Source organism: Geotrypetes seraphini, chromosome 9 (genome assembly GCF_902459505.1).
Source record: "Geotrypetes seraphini chromosome 9, aGeoSer1.1, whole genome shotgun sequence".
Lineage (NCBI taxonomy): Eukaryota > Metazoa > Chordata > Amphibia > Gymnophiona > Dermophiidae > Geotrypetes > Geotrypetes seraphini.
The window spans coordinates 20,577,499-20,599,232 of record NC_047092.1 but is presented as its reverse complement, the minus strand read 5'-3'; the positions used below and the strand labels follow the sequence as shown (position 1 = coordinate 20,599,232).

Sequence of the window (21,734 nt, the reverse complement as noted above, 5' to 3'; positions counted from 1 at the left end):
TTGCTACTCTTTGAGGATTCCGCATGGAATGTTGCTACTCTTTGGGATTCTAGAATCTTGCTACTCTTTGAGGATTCCGCATGGAATGTTGCTACTCTTTGGGATTCTAGAATCTTACTACTCTTTGAGGATTCCGCATGGAATGTTGCTACTCTTTGGGATTCTAGAATCTTGCTACTCTTTGAGGATTCCGCATGGAATGTTGCTACTCTTTGGGATTCTAGAATCTTGTTACTCTTTGAGATTCCAGAATCTTGCTATTCTTTAGGATTCTATATGGAATGTTGCTACTCCTTGGGTTTTGGCCAGGGTACTAGGGATCTGGATTGGCCACCGTGAGAACGGGGTCTACTGGGCTTGATGGACCATTGGTCTGACCCAGTAAGCCTATTCTCATGTTCTTCTGACTTCACTTCCTGGACCCGCGTCTAGGAAGTGATATCTGAGGGAGAGTGCACACACGCGAGACAGCAGGTTGGGGGTTGCGGCATGCATGCGTGACAGTGGAGGGGGGCAGGGAAGGAGCGTGTAGGGAGGGTGGCAGATAAGAGGGCGGGGTAGGGGCACCATCGCCCCAGGCGCCTTTTGCCCTCGCTATGCCACTGGATGTGTTTGTATGCTGAGTGAGTTGAATGTCTTGGTTCCTCTCTACCCTGTGGTGGAACAGTGTAGACCAGCCATGGGCATCTCCGGTCCTCGAGGGCTGCAATCCATTTGGGTTTTCAGGATTTACCCAATGAATATGTTGAGGTGTTTAGAGAGATTATGTATGTATGTTTTATATGTTTATGTTATGAATTAGTAATGAAGAATTGATTGTGATGATAATAAATTATAAAAATAATTGAATTGTGAATGTTAGGATAATTATTTAAAATATTCATGCTAAATGTATAGCTCTCTTTTTGTATAGTGATTCAATGAATATTCATGAGATCAATTTGCATGCACTGCTTTCAATGCATATTCATTGGGGAAATCCTGAAAACCCGATTGGATTCCGGCCCTCGAGGACCGGAGTTGCCCACCCCTGGTATAGACTCTGTAAAGCACCTTGATCTGAAACGTTGAAAGACAATTAAGCAAATCTGATAAAATAATGAAAAACGGGAGCCATTAACATTTCTCCATTGTGTTCCAGGTCATTGCCCCAGAAGAGATTGTGGACCCCAATGTAGACGAACACTCCGTCATGACTTATCTGTCCCAGTTTCCCAAAGCCAAACTAAAGCCTGGCGCTCCCCTCAAATCCAAACAGCTTCACCCAAAGAAAGCCAGAGCCTATGGACCAGGTATGTGCACTCCAGGGCTTGATACAGAGCTCCGAACTCAGAAGGGACACCCAGACCTTGGCTAAGTAACTGTGTTCACCAGACGACCAGAGCTCTGCACTATCTAGATGTCTCAGAAAATGCAAAGTGAAAACTCACTCTATCCTTCCCTAGAGAAATGGGATATTTCATTGCTCTTCTGGAGCACAGAAAACCATATAGTAACTTATAAAAGGATTCTAGGATCAAGGAAGCAATAGCAAATATTTTTCCAATCTCCTGTAGTATGTTCTTATAACCATGGGCTCAGCGTAACCAGTTGTGCTTTGGTGAGTGGGTGACTATTCTTAACCAAGGTCTGGTATAACTCAAATATTAATCCTCCATGTTTACTTACAGTGTTCACAATAGGCACTAAATACTCCCCCTGGGGATTATTTTTTGTTCAATAGCTTTGTTTGGCTTCCTACGTAAGGATTATTTTCTGCTACGAAATTGCGTTAGTCACGTTCTCGCTGAGCAATACATTTTGTAGGAATATTCTGACTGTCTCCATAATGTTATGATTGTTATTGAATGAGAACAGTATAGAAAATTGAATAAATAAATACTGTGAAAAGCTTCAGCCTCTGATAACCAGAGCTGGAATTGTGATGTCATAATGCCTCATTCCACCAATGCCTAAGAGCCAACCTCATCAGTGATGTCACAATGGCTTGATTGGGCTCACTTTTACTATATTTTGATTTCTAGAGTGGGGCAGTGTACAGAATGACATGGGGACACATTTTCTCCGTCCCCACAGGAACTCAATTTCCCCATCCCGTCCCTGGGAGTTTTGTCGCTCTCCCTGCCCCATTCCTGTAAGCTCTGCCTTAACCACGCAAGCTTCAGACACTTAGGATTTTAAAGTGTTTGAGGCTTGGGCAGATGAGGACGGAGCTTAGGCATTGGTGGAATGAGGCATTATGACATCACAATCTGAGCTCTAGAATGTTGCTACTTATGATTTTAAAGTGTTTGAGGCTTGTGCAGATGAGGACGGAGCTTAGGCATTGGTGGAATGAGGCATTATGACATCACAATCTGAGCTCTAGAATGTTGCTACTTAGGATTTGAAAGTGTTTGAGGCTTGCTCAGATGAGGACGGAGCTTGCAAGAATGGAGCTGGGGCAGGAAAAGAACTTGCGTGGATGGGACGGGAAAAATTTGTCCCTGTGTCATTCTCTCTCTCTCTGTTGGAGGTAGTTATTGGCATGATCCAACTGTTTGATCTGATTAATTCACTAAGGGGGGCAATTCTATAAAAGATGCCTAGGTTAGGCTCTGCTAGGTGCCCTTATCATGGACGCCTAATTAAAATTTGCATTTAATTGATCATACCATTAATAACTGATTAAAAAATTAATTAATTAGGGTTGTGAATGGAATGCCGTGTGGCACCTAGCAATGCCTACCTGAAAAGTAGGTGTGGCTAGGGGGGCAGAGAATAGGTGTGGTTGACTTAGGCTTCGCTAGGGAAACCCTGGCCTAAGATATCGGCGCCTACCAAGAGGATGCCCATGTGCCGCTAAGTGTGATTCTATAAGTGATGCTTAGCGGTTGATTGACAACTGTGCCTACAAGTTAGGCGTGGTTAGGCACCATTTATAGAATCAGGCCCTAAGTTTCTCTGGTTTAGTATATTAGCCTACTAACTTTCAAATCTCTTCTCTATAAAACACCTTCTTTCATTTATAGAGTATTGATTCCCTAGACTCCCTCTAGATCAGTGTTTTTCAACCTTTTTACATCTATGGACTGGCAGAAATAAAATAATTATTCTGTGGACCAGCATCGGTCTGTGGACCGGCTGTTGAAGAACACTGGGCTAAGTCGTGGGCCAGACCCCGCCCATCTCTACCCAATCTCCACCCCAGACCCCGCCCCCATAATAGTACTAATTACACCTTGCACGTCCCGTGCCTCATCTGGAAGCCTTCCCTCTGACGTTGCGACGTCAGAGAGAAGGCTTCCGGTTCAGACGCAGGACGCGAGTAGGAGCCACTGCCCATGGCTCTGTACACTGAATCAGTTAGGAAGAGGGAGCTGGCTCGAAGATAACGTCGCATTGATCGCACCGTGGACCGGCGGTTGAAGAACACTGTTTTGGGCCTGATGCACGTGCTGGCCCTGTGGACCGGCAGGAAATTTCTGTGGACCGGCACTGGTCCATGGACCGGTGGTTGAAGAACACTGCTCTAGATCACTTAGATCTATTGACCAACATCTCTTGACAGTTCCTTCTCTTAATCTATAAATACACGGCGGCATTCTATTTTTTTTTCCGTTACAGCCCCCCAAATGTGGAATTTACTCCCAATTCATGTACGAAAAGAACTCAGTTTGGATAGATTTAAGAGCAAGCTAAAATGCTTTCTTTTTAAAGATGCATTTGACAGCTAATAAAACTAGATTTGGTTTGTAATCCTGGTGCCTCTACTGAGCCCTGGTCTTTAAATTCTCTGTTGCTTATTATTCTCCCCCTCCCTACTGTTTTTTTCCCTTATATGTCTTCTTTACTATTTTTAAACTTGTATTTCTTTTCCTATTCCCTTCCTCTTGAATCATTTGTTTTGTCTTGTTAGTCATATTTACATTGTCTATTTCCCTTTGATTATCGTAATTTAATATTTTAATGTTTTGTACATCGGAATAAGCGATTAATCAAATACTTAATAAACTTGGAAACTTGATCTGATCGGTATTTTCTGTCCTTTGATGGTGTCTAATGGGAAGGTTCCAATGTCTGTGTCTTAATGGTCTGTATCAGTCCCACTTCTCTCTACTGATGGAGTTTATTGGCCTGATAGGTTGTGTGTCTCTCTCTTTGATGGAGTACTTTGAGGTTGTTGCGGTAATTTTTGTTTTTAAATTACTGGTAATGCCTGGTATCAAGTGGGTTCGCTGTCTGAGAGGCTTTATCTCACATTTAATTAGGTTTTAATTAGGCATTAAGTTCTGGATTCTCTATTTGGCGCCAATCTCGGCAGCCATCTAGAAAGTGGCCACCGATTGCCGTCAATCGTACAATGACACTGTATAGAAAATCGCACCTCTGGGAAAGATAGGGATTTCCAGGCCTATGTTTCCGGTGCCTATCTTTGTCATGAATCGCTCCTACGTACGCGTTTAGACCGTCTAATGCTACTTCTGGCATCGGTCACGCTCACAGTGGTGTTAGGTGGCCTAAAACACCTACGGAGGTGTGATTCCAACGCTGCCTTTTAGGCGCTGGTAGGTATCTTGAATCTCAGTTAAAAATGTTATTTCAATAGCGTTTTTTTTTCTTCTGAGTTTGGGCTCCTAAAAAAATTGGCGCCGGTTAGAAAACTTGGGCCTTAGTCGTTGAGCAAAGATATTATGTTACTAGTTACATTAACGGGTGCTAGAATACTGTTCACCCTCTATGTTGCCCCTTCCATTCACTGCCCTCTCTTCTCTTTCCATCCAGAGTCCGCCCTCTCTCTCTCTGTCCCATATGGCCTCTCTCCATCTCCTCTTTCCTTTTGCCTTGGTCTGGCATACCTTCCTCCTTCCCTCCAAGCCATTCTCTCCCCCTCTGCTCCCTTTCCTCATTTAACTACTTCATTGGTCAGCAGCAGCATTCACAATTCATTGCTGTTGCTGGCTTCAGGTCTTTCTCTCTGGCCGGTCCTGTCTTCATGAAAACAGGAAGTAGGCAGGACCAGCCAGAGAGGAAGGCCTGAAGCCAGCAACAGCAGCGAATTGTAAACGCTGCTGCTGCCTGAAGCACCCGGACCCTCCCAGCAAGATGACTTTAATATCAAACCTCCCTCCAGCGTTGGCAGCCGCAGCACACTAAACAGGCTGCTTCGCGGCTTTCTTCTGCCGTTGAGTATCTCTGTCGCGTCATTGATGACATCATTAGTGACGCAGCAGAGGGACTCAACTGCAGGAGAAAGTCGCGAAGCAGCCTGTTTAACGTGCAGCGACTGCCAACGCTGGAGGGATGTTTGTACCGGTGCAGAAGCGATGTGTCTCTCCCCCTCCAGTACCTGTGCAGCACTTTGCTGAGGCGCATCCTCCCATCGTGAGTCGGCCACAGCGCTCGAGTCTGTTTCTCCCGCTTTGTCTAGCCGCCGCATACGCACTCTGGCCACGGACCTACAGATCACGGATCAGGGATTACAGATCACGCAGGTATGAGTGCGCATGCGTGACTAGCATTTTATTAAATAGGATGCAATCTTAGGGAAATTGTTGGGATAAGAGGCTGAGTAGGAGGGTGGGAATTCTTGTAATTTTGCAAGATTTTTATATTGTCTTAATTTTTTAAAACAAGAGTAGTTTATTGGGACGATTGATATTGTCTCTCTTCCCTGATAGAATTTATTGATATGATCGATCTCGTTTTCATTGTTCAGATTGGTTCTGTGTTTTTCCTCTATGGAATTCGCTGTGTTTTTCACTCTATGGAATTCGCTGCCTAACCACCTGCGCTATGAATCCGATATAAAACAATTTAAATCAAAACTAAAGACATTTTTGTTCCAAAACGCCTTTGGTTAATAACTGTCCTTTTAAGGGCAAAGTTAAAAATTTTTTTTTTTAATTTGAATCAATTGTCATTTCTATCCTAACCTATTGTTTTATCTTTTAATGTTTCACCTTTCCTATATCAATTGTAGTTCTCTCCCACTATCCTATTGTTTCCTTTCGTATGTTTTTGATCAATGCGGTCTGTTTGTTAGGAAGTTAGTCTGTATTCCCCACTTTCATGTTTTATTGTTATTTTATAACTCGTTTTTATGTAATTTTATATTGTCAACCGCTTAGCAACTCGAATAAGCGGTCTAAAAATTTTTTTAATAAACTTGAAACTTGAAACTCATGGCGTTTACCAGTGGTACAAGTCCAGTCTTCCTACAGATAAGGTTTACCAAAATAACTGGCTAAATCTGGTTACTTCTGCTCCCTCAAAAGTTTTTTCTACATAGACGCTTTTAAAAAAAAATCTTTATTCATTTTAAAACTAGAAATAAGTGCAACATATTATACAGTCATTTTACACTATAACAGCACTTAAATTCAATCAAAATTATATTCTATGACAAATACATATATCACCCCTGTCTACATAACCAAAAATTGCACTCCAAAATTTTTTTTTTAAATATAAATCTTTATTCATTTTCAAGACTAATACAAAGTGCCATGAAGTATACAAACATTAATAATCAACATAAGCATTTAAAATCCATAAATAACATTACAGAGGAAAAATATCCCTCCCCTTTCTTCTAACAATTCAATCAAGAAATAAACCAAAAAGATATCCCCCCACCCACCCATCCCATCCTGGATATATATAAAAATAAACAGTAAAGAGAGAGAAGTGACGTCAGCTCACGGAATGGCTGCTTGAACTCAGAGCTCCGTAGGGGCACATATGCTTTTCAAATTTTACAGCGTTCTGAACAACGGAGACTTAGAGCTTTCAGTGGAGTTGGAATACAGCGGAGATGGAGACCCGAAAGAAATTAGAAAAATACAAATTTCCTATACTTGAAGGAGAGAAATCGGCTACCGCGAGTGGTAGTTCGTTGCTGGGAAGCAAAAAAAAAATGGCGCCGGCACTCGCGGAGTCGGACAAGGATGAGCCTGTTGCCGGGAGTGCATCAGTTGAGGCGGTCACACCCCAAATGCTACAAGATTGGTTTAGAGCATTAAAGGAAGAAATGGTGGGGGTTCGAAGGGATTTAAAAGCTGCGATGATTGAGCTGCGGTCGGAAATAGCTGAGCTGGGAGGTCGGGTGGGGGACACAGAAGATCGAATATCGGAGTTGACACAAGACTTGATAACTGTGCGGGCTGAACTAGATCAAGTGCCGCCCTCCATCCAGACCTTGCAAAATCAAGTGGAAGATCTAGAGAATCGATCTCGTCGTTGCAATTTACGTTTCAAGGGAGTACCAGATATTGAGGAGTATAAAGACTGTGCTTCTGTGGTGAGCCGAATATGCACTGAAATATTAACGGAAGCACAAGGCTCCCAGCCTGGCCCCATAGTACTTGTGAGGGCACATCGCAGTCTAGGCCCTGCAAGAAGCACAGGGCCTAAAGATATTATTGCTTGCTTCCAGGATTTTGGGATTAAAGAGAAAGTACTGCAAATGGCGAGGCGCAAACAGGACTTTCATTGGAATAACATCTCAGTGGGCATATTTCAGGATCTAGCGTGGGTTACCTTACAAAAACGTCGGAACTTTCAACAGATCACGCAATTGTTACGAGCTGAGGGTCATCGCTATCGTTGGCTGTTTCCATTTGGAGTATGGATAACGATTGATGGGAAATCTAAACGTGTTGGTGATGTGGAGGAGGCGTGGGCAGCCCTGAAAGAATTGGGGTGCAAAAATGTCCCTGAGGTTCCTGCTCTAGCTGCTACAACTAAGAAGGCGGAGAAACGTTCTCCTGGTATTTGGTCCACTGTTGGGCGTACTGGGAAGCGGCACTTGAACGAACATACCTGATAGACAGTGGTGCTTCTGATCCAGATTGGTTCTTTTTTCTCCCCCTTTGATCTATGTTAATAGATCTTGGTTAAGGGGAGTCTGACTTTCGCTAACAGTTTACCGGACTGCTCGTTGAGAAGAAGAATATTTTGCCTTTGTTCTCTTAGACTGTTGTTTGCAATACTTCATATGGGGTTCTCATAGCAAGCATTATTGTCTATGAAGCCTAGATTTTGAGTGTTTATTTTTGTTTTGATATATTGCTAAGGTTGTTCAATGGGGTGGCACATTTTGGATTTAAGGGTAAGGGAGAGGGACGCTTGTATGATGGGTTTGAGTTGCCCTCTGTGGGGGGGAGACCTTACTTCTTCTCTCTGGCTACCCAGAGTCTGGGTCAGTCGGAGACGGAAAAACAGAAGGGGGGGGAGGGGGGGATTGGAGGGAGGGAATAGGGAGGTCATTCACAGAAAGATGGTTCTCTTGTTTTGGGCTCATGGAATGTTAATGGTCTAAATAACCCAGGGAAGCGTAGTATAGTTTTTCGTGAGTTGCAGAGGTTAAAGTGGGATATTTGCCTGCTACAGGAAACTCATTTGAGACCAAGGGATGAGAGGTTATTGCATACCCATCATTATGATCAATTGTGGACCCATCGGGCTAGAGGTACACAGAGGGTGGGGGGCATAGCTATATTGGTCCGTAAAGGGATAGGATTAGAGGTGAATGATGTCTTTAAAGATAAGGAAGGACGCTGTTTAGCTATTAGGGGTCAGATCCAGGGTAAAGTGATTACAATTATTAATATATATGGGCCAAACACTGATCAATCTCATTATTATTCTAATCTTACTGAGGGCCTTTGTGCTTTTGTAAAAGGTGCTATTTTTTGTGGTGGAGATTTTAATGTGTGTCCAGATCTCTCTTTGGATCATTCCAAGGGGGGACGGGCGATTCTTAGACATCACAGTAAGGCATTAGTTCAGTTTATGCACCAGTTGGGTCTGGTAGATTGTTGGAGATTACTCCATAGTACTCAGAGGAATTATTCTCATTATTCCCATGCAACCCAGACTTATACGAGAATTGATGGCTTGTGGGCACATAGAAACCAATGGGGAGGGATTCAAGAAGCGGAGTTGGGTAACATTCAGATTTCGGATCATGCCCCTGTATGGGTGGTCTGTAAGGGTCTCAGGATGCAATCTGGTAGACGATTTTGGCGACTAAATGAATCTCTTTTAGGGGACCCTATTATATTACAAGAAGTAAGGGATTCAGTAGTGGACTTTCTACACATAAATGATAATGGAGAAGTGGGAGATGGAATTCTTTGGGATACACTGAAAGCAGTTCTCAGGGGTATTTTTGTAAAATGGGGAGCCCGTAAAAAGCGGGATAGAGCTAGGCGCTCTTTGGGCCTCCGTGAAAGACTGATGGAATTAGAAAAACAACATAAGTCTGATCCCCGACCCAGGGTATATGCAGAATTAAGTAAAGCACGGTTGGAATTACATCAACTCCAACTTGAGGATTTAGCATTTAGGAAGACACAATTGAAACAGGCCTTGTTTGAGAATGGAAATCGGTCTAGTGCTATGCTGGCCCGTTATCTCCGAGCTCGTAGGGTATCTACTACCATACAGTGTATTCGTGGCACAGATGGGAACAGATATAGAACTGATAACGATATTCAAAAACAATTTGTTACTTTTTTCTCAGGGTTGTATAGTGGGAAAGCATTGCATACTGACGCTGAGATCACGGATTTCTTGAATATAGTCCAGCTGCCTAAGCTTTCTGTTTTGGATCAGGAAGGGTTGGACATTCCAATAACGGAAGGGGAAGTGGCAGGGGTCATTAGAGGTTTAAAAGGAGGTAAATCTCCGGGGTTGGATGGGCTGCCGAATGTGTTCTATAAAACTTTTAGAGAACAGATTATTTCTTTGTTGGTAAGGGTTGGTAATGGGGTGCGAGATGGGGGCTCTCTACCTAATTCTATGCGAGAGGCAGGGATAACGGTCTTGCTGAAACCAGGAAAGGACTCTGAGCAATGTGGAGCATATCGTCCCATCTCATTATTAAATGTAGATGCTAAAATATTGGCTAAAGTGTTAGCATTGAGATTGGGAAGGGTGTTACCGGGACTTGTCCATGTTGATCAGGCTGGATTTATCCAAAAGCGTCAAGTGGGAGATAACATTCGTCGAACATTACATTTGATATGGGAGGCTCAGCAACATCATAGTAAAATGGTGCTATTATCTATTGATGCTGAAAAGGCATTTGATCAAGTGAGTTGGGAATTTTTGTGGGCAGTTATGGAACAGATGGGTATAGGGGGAATGTTTGAGAGGTGGATATGGAATTTTTATTTGGGGCCCAGAGCTTGTATTAATATTAATGGGTTTTATACAGACTTCTTTAATATCTCCAGAGGGACTAGACAGGGTTGTCCACTATCCCCTTTACTTTTTGCTTTATATTTAGAACCCTTGGCTTGTTATATTCGGGATTTGGGGACAATTAAGGGAATTCATTTGGGGGGGAGGGAACATAAATTAGCGCTATTCGCAGATGACATTCTGTTATACGTACGGGATCCGGAGATTTCCTTCCCTGAGCTTCTAGAGGTGTTTGGGAAATTTAGAGGTGTGTCTGGCTTTACGATTAACATGGACAAGTCCGAGTTTTTGAATATCTCTTTGGAGGAGAAGGACGCACAGTGGTTGGTTGATAATTTCCCAGTACGGCGAACTGGGGATCATATTCGTTATCTAGGTATCTTGCTCCCTACTGAGTTATCGCGTCTCTATGACCTTAATTATTCTAGAATAATACGCTTAGTGCGGATGGATATGCAGACTTGGAAGGGGTTATGGTTATCTTGGTGGGGACGTATTGCGGTTATTAAAATGAATATCTTACCACGCTTATTGTTTTTATTTCAAACACTTCCCATTGACGTACCTAAACGACTATTACAGGTATTGCAGAAGGAAATTCGTTTTTTTATTTGGCAGGGGAAGCACCCTCGGTTGAGTCAACAGGTGCTTTGGTCTGCTCGGGAAGACGGGGGTAGGGCATTGCCAAATTTGTATTGGTACTATGAAGCGGCACAGCTTCGTTTTCTGCTTGATTGGAAGATAGCGGTATTTAAGCCTGGAGTTCAAATTGAGCAAAGTTATGTTCCTCATTGTGCCCTGAATACTTGGTTGTGGACCTCTTTGTCGGTTTCAGAGCGATTACAGGGACAAAGGAATCCATTTTTTTGCCATCTAATCCGGGTTTGGGGGTCTCTGTGTCAAAAGGAGAGGAGAAATAGAGGGGTTTCTACTCTTGCTCCACTAGCGGGGGAACCGCGGTTTCTTGCGGGAATGGAAAAGGGAGCGTTTCGGAGGTGGGAATCTCAGGGTATTATTATATTTCGGGATGTACTTATGGGGGGCTTTTTGCCTACTTTTGCGGGGTTAGTGGCTAAAAAACCGGGATTGGGGGGCGAATTCTTTGCTTATATGCAGTTGAGGCATTTTATGATTTCGGTTGGTTGGGATAGGGGGAATCCTCAGGGGTCTGAACATTTAGAAAATCTATGGGTGTTATTGGGTAGAGTGCCGAGACCGATTTCCATTCTCTATAAATATTTGAGGGGTAGGGAGGTGATTTCCCTTCCTTTCAAACTACATTGGGAACGGGACCTTCGTCTCAAGTTTTCTGCGGATGATTGGTCCCGTATTTGTGCAGAGGTTCAGAGGGCATCTCATTGTATTTTAGTTCAAGAAAATGCATATAAAATCTTAACACGCTGGTATTATACACCTGAACGGTTACATCTTATGTACCCTTTGGTTCCTAATTCTTGCTGGAGATGTGGTAGCGGACCAGGTTCCTTTTTGCATATTTGGTGGGAGTGTGGGAGGATTCAGAAATTTTGGGTGCTAGTTACTCGCTCTTTGACAGGTTGGATTCAGGATCCGATACAACTTGTACCTCAGGTGTGTCTGCTCGGATTACATAATGTTAGAGAAGCTCCTTGGCAGACAAAATTGGTCCGATTGGGGTTGGCAGCAGCCAAATGTTTGATAGCACAGTATTGGAAGAAGTTAATTGCTCCACCAGAAGTTGAATGGTTGGAAAAATTACGAAAACTTGCTCAGATGGAATGTTTAGCTGCTAAGCATTATGGCTATTATGACAGTCAGAAGCGGACTTGGGACAACATTTTTCATTGTATTTGATCCTATCTTTCTGTAGAGTGGGGAGGGGGGGGGGTTAGGGGGGAAGGGGTAGGGTGGTTGTTTGGGAGTCTCTTTGCAGAAACAACAAGGGGACTTCCGCATAGTGAATATTATGTTGATGGTTTTTTTTTTTTTTTTTTTTTTTTTTCTTTTTATCTTATTTTATTATATGGTATTATATGATGGACTGTGGGATTGGGGTATTATTGCGCACTGATTACTTTGTGGGCTATATCGAGTTGTTGTACTATTCTACAGAAGTGTTCTTGTGGTGATTATATTGTTATTGTTTTTATTACAAAATTCTAATAAAAATTGAAAAACAAAAAAAAAAAAAATAAACAGTAAATTAAATAAAAATAATTATGTTGAATTAACAAAGGATGTCAATGGACCCCATACCAATACTTTGCTATTCCCCAACATATCCGCATTCCTATTTGTAACCTAAACATAAACTGGCCCACCAAAACGAAAAGTTGAGGCGGTCGCAATTTTTCCAATTGCGTGTTATCATTTGCATCGCTATCCCTGTCATAATAAGGAAAAGCCTGCATTTGTAACGATCCATAGGAGGCTTGATATGCAGGAAAGTTCCACATATAATTGCCTCATATGTCAAAGGGATTGTTGATTCCAGTATGAGGTTAATCTGTCCCCATATTGACTTCCAGAAGCTGAGTATCAAAGGACAATAGAACAACAGATGATCCAGTGTCCCTATGTCCAGATGTCAGTGCCAGCATCTATTAGATTTAGAACTGTCTAACTTATGTAACCTAACAGGGGTCCAAAAAGATCTATGTAACAGAAAAAAACATGTTTGTCTCATAGATGCGGACGCTGTACATTTCATCCTCCAAGTCCAGATTCGTGGCCATCGAGATGCAGAAATATACTGCTTTATCTCAGTGCTTCAAATGTCTCTAAGAGTATTTTTTGGTTTCTTATTCAAGAATTCGGAAATTAATTTATACCACCGGGCGGCCTGATACCCCAACAAATCTGTCTGGAAGCATAGGACCCGCAAGCTATAATGATTTTTGAGATTCTGCAAATCAGGGAACCCACTAAGAATGGCCTGCTTCATCTGCAACCACCTATAATTTTGAGAATTTGAAATACCGAATAATTGTTGCACTCAAAATTTAAAAATATCTTCCCACCCACCCTGGACGTGTATTATCAAAGGACAAAATCAACAATCACTATTTACAGAATTTTGTCAATGGCTCCCAAATATCCATAAACTTCTTATAATGTCCCTGTTGTATGGCCATCATAAGTTCCATTTTAAAAGTGTGACATAAGAGATTCCCACCAAAAAGTATAATTTAACCGATCCCAGTTTTTCCAGTTCCTCAAAATAAGTTGTAGGGCAACCCCTGTCATTATAAAGAGAAGTTGGTTATTCCGAGCAGATATTTGGCTTTTAGCCCTCATTAACGTACCAAATAGGATGGTATCGTACGTTAATGCCACTGGATTTTCCAATATTTTGTTCACTTGATCCCAGATGGATCTCCAAAATTTAAGTATCAAGGGACAATAGTACAATAGATATAACTTAGGCAAGTATGACCATGTTACACCAGCTTTGAAAGACGCCCATTGGCTTCCAGTGACACATCGTATCACTTACAAAATTATTTTACTGACATTCAAAATAAAATCTTCACACTTACCATTATTTCTTCACAAATTACTCATTCCTCTATACTCCCCTCGAATTTTGAGATCTACTAATCAAAACTTCTTGCTAATTCCCTCTATAAAAGAATTTTACTACACACGAAAAATAAATTTTGCCGTAACTGTCCCGACACTGTGGAACTCCCTTCCACAACCACTCCGAGAAGAACAACATCTTGATAAATTCAAGAAGAGCCTAAAAACTTTTCTATTTCTAGACGCATTTTCTTCTGTTTAAATTTCTCCTCACCATACCTTTACATACTATTCTACTTCACATACAATTCCCCCACCCTATTTGTTATAACCCAACCCTTCTATTTCCATTTTCTCTCTACAATGTAACTTTACCCACCCTTCCCCTTCTTGCCCACACTATCCAGTTTGTCATGTTAAAGTCATTAATATTCACTACGTATTTTAATTTTTTTTTATTTATTTATAAAATTTTTAATTACTCGTACCATTTCTTTTAGGCAATTTTTTTAAACTTTATGTAAACCGGCTAGATATTTGCTTGATAGTCGGTATATTAAAATTCTAATAAACTTGAAACTTGAAAACTAGATGATCCAATGTCCCAACTTCGAGATGACAGTGCCAGCATCTATTAGACTTGGAACTATCTAATTTCTGTAATCGAACAGGAGTCCAAAATGCTCTGTGTAACAAGAAAAACCATGTTTGTCTCATAGATTCAGACGCCGTTCATCTCATCCTCCATAGACGCTTTTGATAAATAACAAGATCAAATTGACAGATCAACTCTGTTCATCACACTCATCGTTCTGCCATATTTTAGACAGTTCTTAATCCCTTTCCTAATGTCTTTTCAGAAAACGTCTAAAAACTCAACTGTTTCTAAAGTATCTAGACAACTGACCCACTCATCTTCTTTCTCCTCCATAGTGATTCCTCTGTCCTATTAATCTCTTTCTCCTCAACAACGCATTTCCAGTCCTATTAACTCTCCTCTTCCCCCCTCTTAAATTCAATCAATTTGTACCTCGCTTAATCTATTGTAAACCGCATAGAACTTAACGATATTGCGGTATATAAACTGTTGTTATTGTTATTATTATTATTATCTATGTTCTTTTCACGATAAATTGTAGTTCTACCTTTTATCCCTCCTCCCCAAGTTTGTCATGGTTAATGTTTATTTATTTATTTTAAAAAATTTCTATTCCGCGTTCAAAAAGTACAAACTCGGTAAAAAATAAATTCAGCAAATAAAAAGATCCTAGGAAAAGTACGTGAAAGCAGGAATTCCCTTATATAAATTTCAATAGTTTTTTGAATGATACAAAGTTAGAACATAGGGCTCCTTTTACCAAGCTGCGCTAAACTGCCTTGCACGCTAGATGCTAACGCCACCATTGAGCTGGCGTTAGTTTTTGGCATGTAGCATAGGGTTAGCGCGTGGAGCAATGTAGTGCGTGCTAAAAACGCTAGAGCACCTTAGTAAAAGGAGCCCATAATCTTAGTGGTCCATTCGATGCAATGTTTGCCATTTATATGTTTCAAGATGCCTATTTTTATATTGTTAATCGCTTAGAAAATTTTTTATAAGCGTTTGCTTCCTTCTGTTTCAGGTATCGAGCCTCATGGTAACATGGTGCTGAAGCTTGCACATTTCACTGTGGAGACCATCCTTGCTGGTTTAGGAGAAGTACTTGTCTACATTGAGGACCCAGAGGGACACACTGAGGAGGTATAATAATAATAATAACAACAACTTTATTTGTATACCGCAATACCACAAGCAGTTCAGAGCGGTTTGCAGAAGAAGAGACTGTACATATACAGCAGTGGTCTCCAACTCCAACCCTTTGCAGGGCCACATTTGGGATTTGTAGATACTTGGAGGGCCTCAGAAAAAAATAGTTAATGTCTTATTAAAGAAATGACCATTTTGCATGAGGATAAACTCTTTATATTTATAAATCTTTCCTTTTGGCTAAGTCTTAATAATAATATTGTAATTTATAGCTAAAGAGACATATGATTAAGAAACTGTTTTATTTTACTTTTGTGATTATGATAAACAGACCGAGGGCCTCAAAATAGTGCCTGGCGGGCCGCATGTGGCCCCCGGGCCGCAAGTTTGAGACCACTGATATACAGTGATGTTACAGTAGATATTGTCAGGTACATTAGTAAAAAAAATTCAATTACATTGGAAGTCGAGAGTGGTTAGGTAAAGTTGGGAATATCTCAGAGATACCACTAGAATTTCAGGGATACAGCAAGGCAGGAAGGAGGTTAGAGAAATTTATCAAAGAAGTAGGTTTTGATTGATTTCCTGAAGGATTGGTAGGAGGGAGTATTTGAAATGAGGGTGGATAGGCGTTTATTCCATTTGCCCGCTTGGAGTGACAGTGTTCTATCGAGGAATCTCTTGTAGATACAGCCCTTCAGGGAGGGGAAGGCAAACGTACGTCAATGCTTCACTCCGTTATCAAGAACTTTCACTCGAATGCTGAAATCTTGGGGCATACTAATGTATTTAACTTGGTGGGGTCCATTGGCATTTTTTATTGCTTCTATATAGTTGTCATTTCTCTTTAATTTTTGTCTGATTTCCTTACACATCCAGGGTGGGAGGGAGGGGGGGTTGGGAATGTATTACTACTTTAAATAAGAGTGGGTTATTGGAAGGATAATTGCATTTATATTATTGATTAAGTAAAGGGGGTGGGGGAAAAGATTACTTTTGAATATTTGTAAGTTCAAAGTGCTTTTCTTGATTTATTATACGTTCAGATTCATACGTATTGCACTGTTACTACTTGAAAATCAATAAAGATTTATAAAAAAAAATAATAATAATTTTCACGTCACCTGGTCCCTGTGCTTCCAATGTCTCAGAACTGCTAACGTCACCTATTCGCTTTTCATATTTTTGACAGGCTAAAGTTGTTCCTAATAATGACAAAAATCGAACATACTCCGTTTCCTATGTGCCAAAAGTTGCTGGTCTCCATAAGGTATGATGAAACCCCCTTCCCAATACTCTTTCACACTCTGCCTATCCCATTGGCCTCTGTTTCTCTCATAACATAAGCTCTACGTTCCATTCTGCTCCCAACATACTGTTTCCATCTATGGTGCAAAAGTGTCTAATGATTTCTTGGGCACTCAGGAAAGAAGAGATTTGAGTGCAGAAACTGACTTTTCTCTCTGGTGCCATATCCAGGTCACTGTTCTTTTTGCTGGTCAGAATATCGACAAAAGTCCCTTTAAGGTCAATGTGGCCATGGCTCTAGGTGATGCAAGCAAGGTGACAGCTAGGGGTCCAGGCCTGGAACCCGTTGGAAATGTGGCTAACAAACCCACCTACTTTGATATCTACACTGCAGGTACAAAGGATTCTTAGAACTTAGCACACTCACCCCCATCTGTAATGACAATGCTGCCATCCTGCTCCTAGGAGCACAGTCTGTAATGCATGTACGAACTTGAGCATGTTGGTGGCAGCAGGCACGCTGAGGACTTCTGCATTACAGAAGCAGAAGAGTTAGGGAACAGCTTGGGTACTGCATTTCTTTGGCTGGAGAGGCTTCGGCATCCCCACCCACCATTTAAGGGGATTCTGCAGGTTTGTAGGGGGCCCGAGCCCAAAGTGTCAGGCGGGGGGGCCACTGCATCCAAGGCAATTGGTTCCAACCTTCTGGACCCATCACACTATAGATTGGTTTCCTCAGCCTTGCTTATTTAACTTTCTCCCTGGTATCAACAGAATATCCCTTGATTCAGTTCTTAAGGATCTCTTGGGATATATTGTGTCAAAGAGTCCTTTAAAAAACAGTATTGTCCAGCTAATGAATCGTGATTTAGACTGCCAACATCCTTGGAACCTGAGTAGCCAAAATCTGGAAGGCAGGCAGCAGTGCATCTGAAAGAAAGCTCTGACTCATATCCTGCATTGTCCTGTTTTTACTCCTCAGGTGCTGGATCAGGAGACGTTGGCGTGGTAATTGTTGATCCCCAAGGCCGCCGAGACACCGTGGAAATTGTACTAGAAAACAAGGGGGATAACGTCTTTCGCTGCACTTATCGCCCGGTCCTAGAGGGACCTCACACGATCTACGTCACCTTTGCAGGCTCCCAGATTCCTAAGAGCCCTTTTACTGTCAACATTTCAGAAGGTAAATTTCTGCCCCATCGCTAAGCATCCTTGCTTCCTTTTCCCTTCTGACTTGTCTCTCTTCATCTCTTTCCACATCCTTTCTTATTCTTCCGGTCTGTTTTCTTTCAGTTGTGGAATACACTCGTATTTAATGTTTTATTGTTAGCAAAATATATATTTTTAGGGGTGGTGAAACGGTAAGACAAATTTTATAGAGAGATTCTATGTTAAAACACATAGAAGGCTATTTTTGATAGAACATCTAATCCAAGTCCGGACGTCTTGAGAAAGACTTCCAAAAATTGGGTGGAGAAAATGGCCATTTTTGAAACTGTGAGATGTCTATCCTTTTTTTTTTTTTTTAAATGACCTGCTAGTCATCTTGGCCTAGCAAGATGTCTATTTGTGTTGGCCATTTTCGAAGAATAGGACATCCAGATGAAACATGTCCAAAACAAGTCATTTGCATAGAGGAGGGACCAGCATTTTCAATGGACTGGCCACACAGCCATATCAGCAGAGCAGTGGCGCACCTTAGAGGGCACTGCTGTGAACTTCACATAACAGATGCCAGGTATACATCTCACCATAATGAGCCCTCCAAAACTCCCCCATAACCTACTACACCCACAAGTCTACCAACCCAATAGCCCTATATAGCAGTACAGTAGGATTTTGGTGGGCTCACACTTTCCACCATAAATGTAGTGGTTAGCGTGGAATCCCCCTCTCTATGATTCACTAAACCACCTACCAGGCTACTCCAGACATGTGCTTTATGCTCTACTAGGATTTCCCATTCCATGCACTGCTGTTATAGAGAAAGCTATGTACAATTTCATTCAAATCTTTGGGGAGTATAGGGGAGTCAGTGACCACTAGGAGCGTGTGGGGTGAAGAGCATGCCTTAATCCCTCCAGTGGTCATCTGGTTATTTTGGATGCCTTTTTGGCCCTTATTCACTTTTAAAACAGGTACAGCTCTGAATGTCTAAATGACATCCTGGATGTTTTGGAAAATGTTTGATTATGGCCACAAGACGTTCAAAGGCTAAGTACGCCCTAAGCCCGCCTATAACACACCTCCAACATGCCCCCTTGAACTTCAGACACACTGCAGATAAGTCTAGCAAGACGTCTAGAAAGTCAGTTTTGAAAATTGCTACTTGAACGTCTTGGTCTCTAAGTCATCCAAGTGCAATTTTATGCTGCTTTTGGGACGTCTTTCTTTTTAAAAAATAAGAACATAAGAATAAACTTACTGGGTCAAACCAATGGTCCACCAAGCCCAGTAGCCCATTCTCACAGTGGTCAATCCAGGTCACTAGTACCTTGCCAAAACCCAAAGAGTAGCAATATTCCATATAGAATCCCAAAGAATAGCAAGATTCCAGAACCCCAGTGAGAGCAACATTCCAGAGCTGAGATTGTGATGTCATAATGCCTCATTCCCCAGTACCTCAGAGCCAACCTTATCAATGATGTTACAATGGCTTAATTGAGTAGCAACATTCCATGCTACCGATCCAGGGCAAGCAGGGGCTTCCCCCATGTCTTAATAACAGACTATGGACTTTTCCTCCAGGAACTTGTCCAAACCTTACTTAAAACCAGCTACACTATCCGCTATTACCACAACCTCTGGCAATGCGTTCCAGAGCTTAACTATTCTCTGAGTGGAAAAAAAATGAGCCCCGTAATCCTTATTTCCATGTATAAAATAATGAGTTGAGATGGGATCTTTTAAGCCTGCCTATACCTCAAAAGAAGTCATTGTGTAAAACTGAATCCCTCAGATTGTGTAAATGTGTTTCTTTTTTTTTTTGGGGGGTGGGGTCCATCCATCATTTCCTAGTAATATTATAAACTCTCCCCAGGCTGAACAAACAGGTTAATCCAGTACTAGCTTTGTCCCACTGATGCATGAGTTGTAATTCTTATTATCTAAGGGAAATCAGTGGGATAATCTAAACCATCATTTCTTCCTGGATCAGCCAGTTCATTCAGCCTAGGGTGAGCTGGCAGCCCCAGGCACAGTACAGTTTTTTAAAACTTTATTTTTATATACCAGCTGTAAAATGAAGCATTTCCAGCCAATATCCACATCAATTCTAATGGTACATTTTTTTGACAGTCTTAGGTTTCATGATTCTGATTCTATAAATGGCGTTTAACAGTGCCTAACTTCTAGGCATCAGTCAGCGCAGGTGTCAATCAACCACTAGGCGATGCTTAGCAGTGCCTAGGTGTGCCTGGACATCGCAAGGTGTCCCCGTGGTATATTAGGCCTAATTCAGCGGCACCTAACTACGACACCTAGCGATGCCAAAGTCAGCCATGCCTATTCTTCGCCCATGACTTAGGCATTGCTAGGCATCACGCATTAATAATAATAAATTTATTTTTGTATACCGCCCTACTGCAAAGTTCTAGGCGGTTCACATACATTACTAACATTATACAATCAATGAATAAAAGTACAAAACTCTAAATAGGACTAAAATTATACAGTAACAGAATAAGATACGATTTGCTAAAATACAGTAAAAATCCACAAGAACATTCTGGCTATAAAATCAATATACAATTTGCCTGTCAATATTTTGGAACAAATTTACAAATTTATCAACTAGATCAGTTTTTAATAATTTCCTAAAGGACATATAAGAGTGGGCCTGGGAGATAATAGTATTTAGCCATTGGTCCATTTTACCTGCCTGAAAACTGAGCAATTTTTTGAAAAATCTGTTGTCTCGACAAGGTTTGATGGTTGGAATAGCCCTCGAGTAATTCTGTTACGTTCAAAGCATAGAGACAAGTAAGTAGGAGCCATACCAAACAACACTTTGAAACAGGCACAAACAAATTTAAATATTCTAGCCTCAAAAAGGCAACCAATGCAACTGTCTATAAGATGGAGTAATGTGGTCATACTTTTTCAACCCGAAAATTAGACGGACCGCAGTGTTCTGTATGAGTCTCAATCTCTTTTGGAGCTTTTTATGAGATCCCAGATATATTATATTACAATAATCCAGTATGGAGAGAATGGATGATTGTACCAGTAATCTACATCAGTGGTTCCCAACCCTGTCCTGGAGGACCACCAGGCCAATCGGGTTTTCAGGCTAGCCCTAGTGAATATGCATGGAGCAGATTTGCATGCCTGTCACTTCCATTATATGCAAATCTCTCTCATGCATATTCATTAGGGCTAGCCTGAAAACCCGATTGGCCTGGTGGTCCTCCAGGACAGGGTTGGGAACCACTGATCTAAATAATACATTATCAAAAAATTTCCTTATCGTCCGAAGTTTCCACAAGGTTATGTAACATTTTTTTACTAGAAAATTTGTCTGATCTTCCAGAGTTAAATGGCGGTCCAGTATAACGCCCAAAATTTTTATCGAAGCAGATATTAAAAAAGTTTGACCATTCAAGTGTAATTCTTTTTCTTTTATATTATCTGAATTGATCATTAAGATATATACGGTATATTTTTTTTAAAATCGGTTTTTAATAGTGTGATCAATTATCATGCCATTTAAACCAATTAAAAACAATTTAGCTCCACACATAGTGAGGGTGGAGCTTCCCTCCTCTCCCACCTTCCTCTCTGCCCCCCTCTTGCTCCTTCCCTGATCCCACCTGCCGCGTCCCCACTTCTCTTTCCGTGTACCTCTAGTTGAAGTTGTTGCTCATGGCTAACAACATGCTCCTCACGACCCCATGAGCTCTCCTTCTGATGTCACTTCCTGTGAGTGGTACCCGGAAGTGATGTCAGCGGGAGAGTCGACGGGGTCGTGAAGAGCATGTTGTTGACTACCGTCAACAACTTCAGCTAGAGGTATGGGGGAAGGGAAGGGGCGCGCGTTGAGAAGAGGAAT

At 41.5% G+C, this 21,734-nt stretch overlaps 1 protein-coding gene across 4 annotated transcripts in view; it reads left to right on the top strand.

Annotated features, from left to right (window-relative positions):
* FLNC (filamin C) overlaps window positions 1-21,734 on the top strand; it is a 234,353-nt gene that overhangs the window by 76,757 nt on the left and 135,862 nt on the right. For all 4 annotated transcript variants that reach the window (XM_033958234.1, XM_033958233.1, XM_033958232.1 and 1 more), the window contains exons 4-8: window positions 1,142-1,292; window positions 15,312-15,430; window positions 16,629-16,706; window positions 16,916-17,078; window positions 17,667-17,867. In XM_033958234.1, coding sequence (XP_033814125.1) covers window positions 1,142-1,292; window positions 15,312-15,430; window positions 16,629-16,706; window positions 16,916-17,078; window positions 17,667-17,867 — 712 coding nt within the window. The remainder of the gene's footprint in view (window positions 1-1,141; window positions 1,293-15,311; window positions 15,431-16,628; window positions 16,707-16,915; window positions 17,079-17,666; window positions 17,868-21,734) is intronic.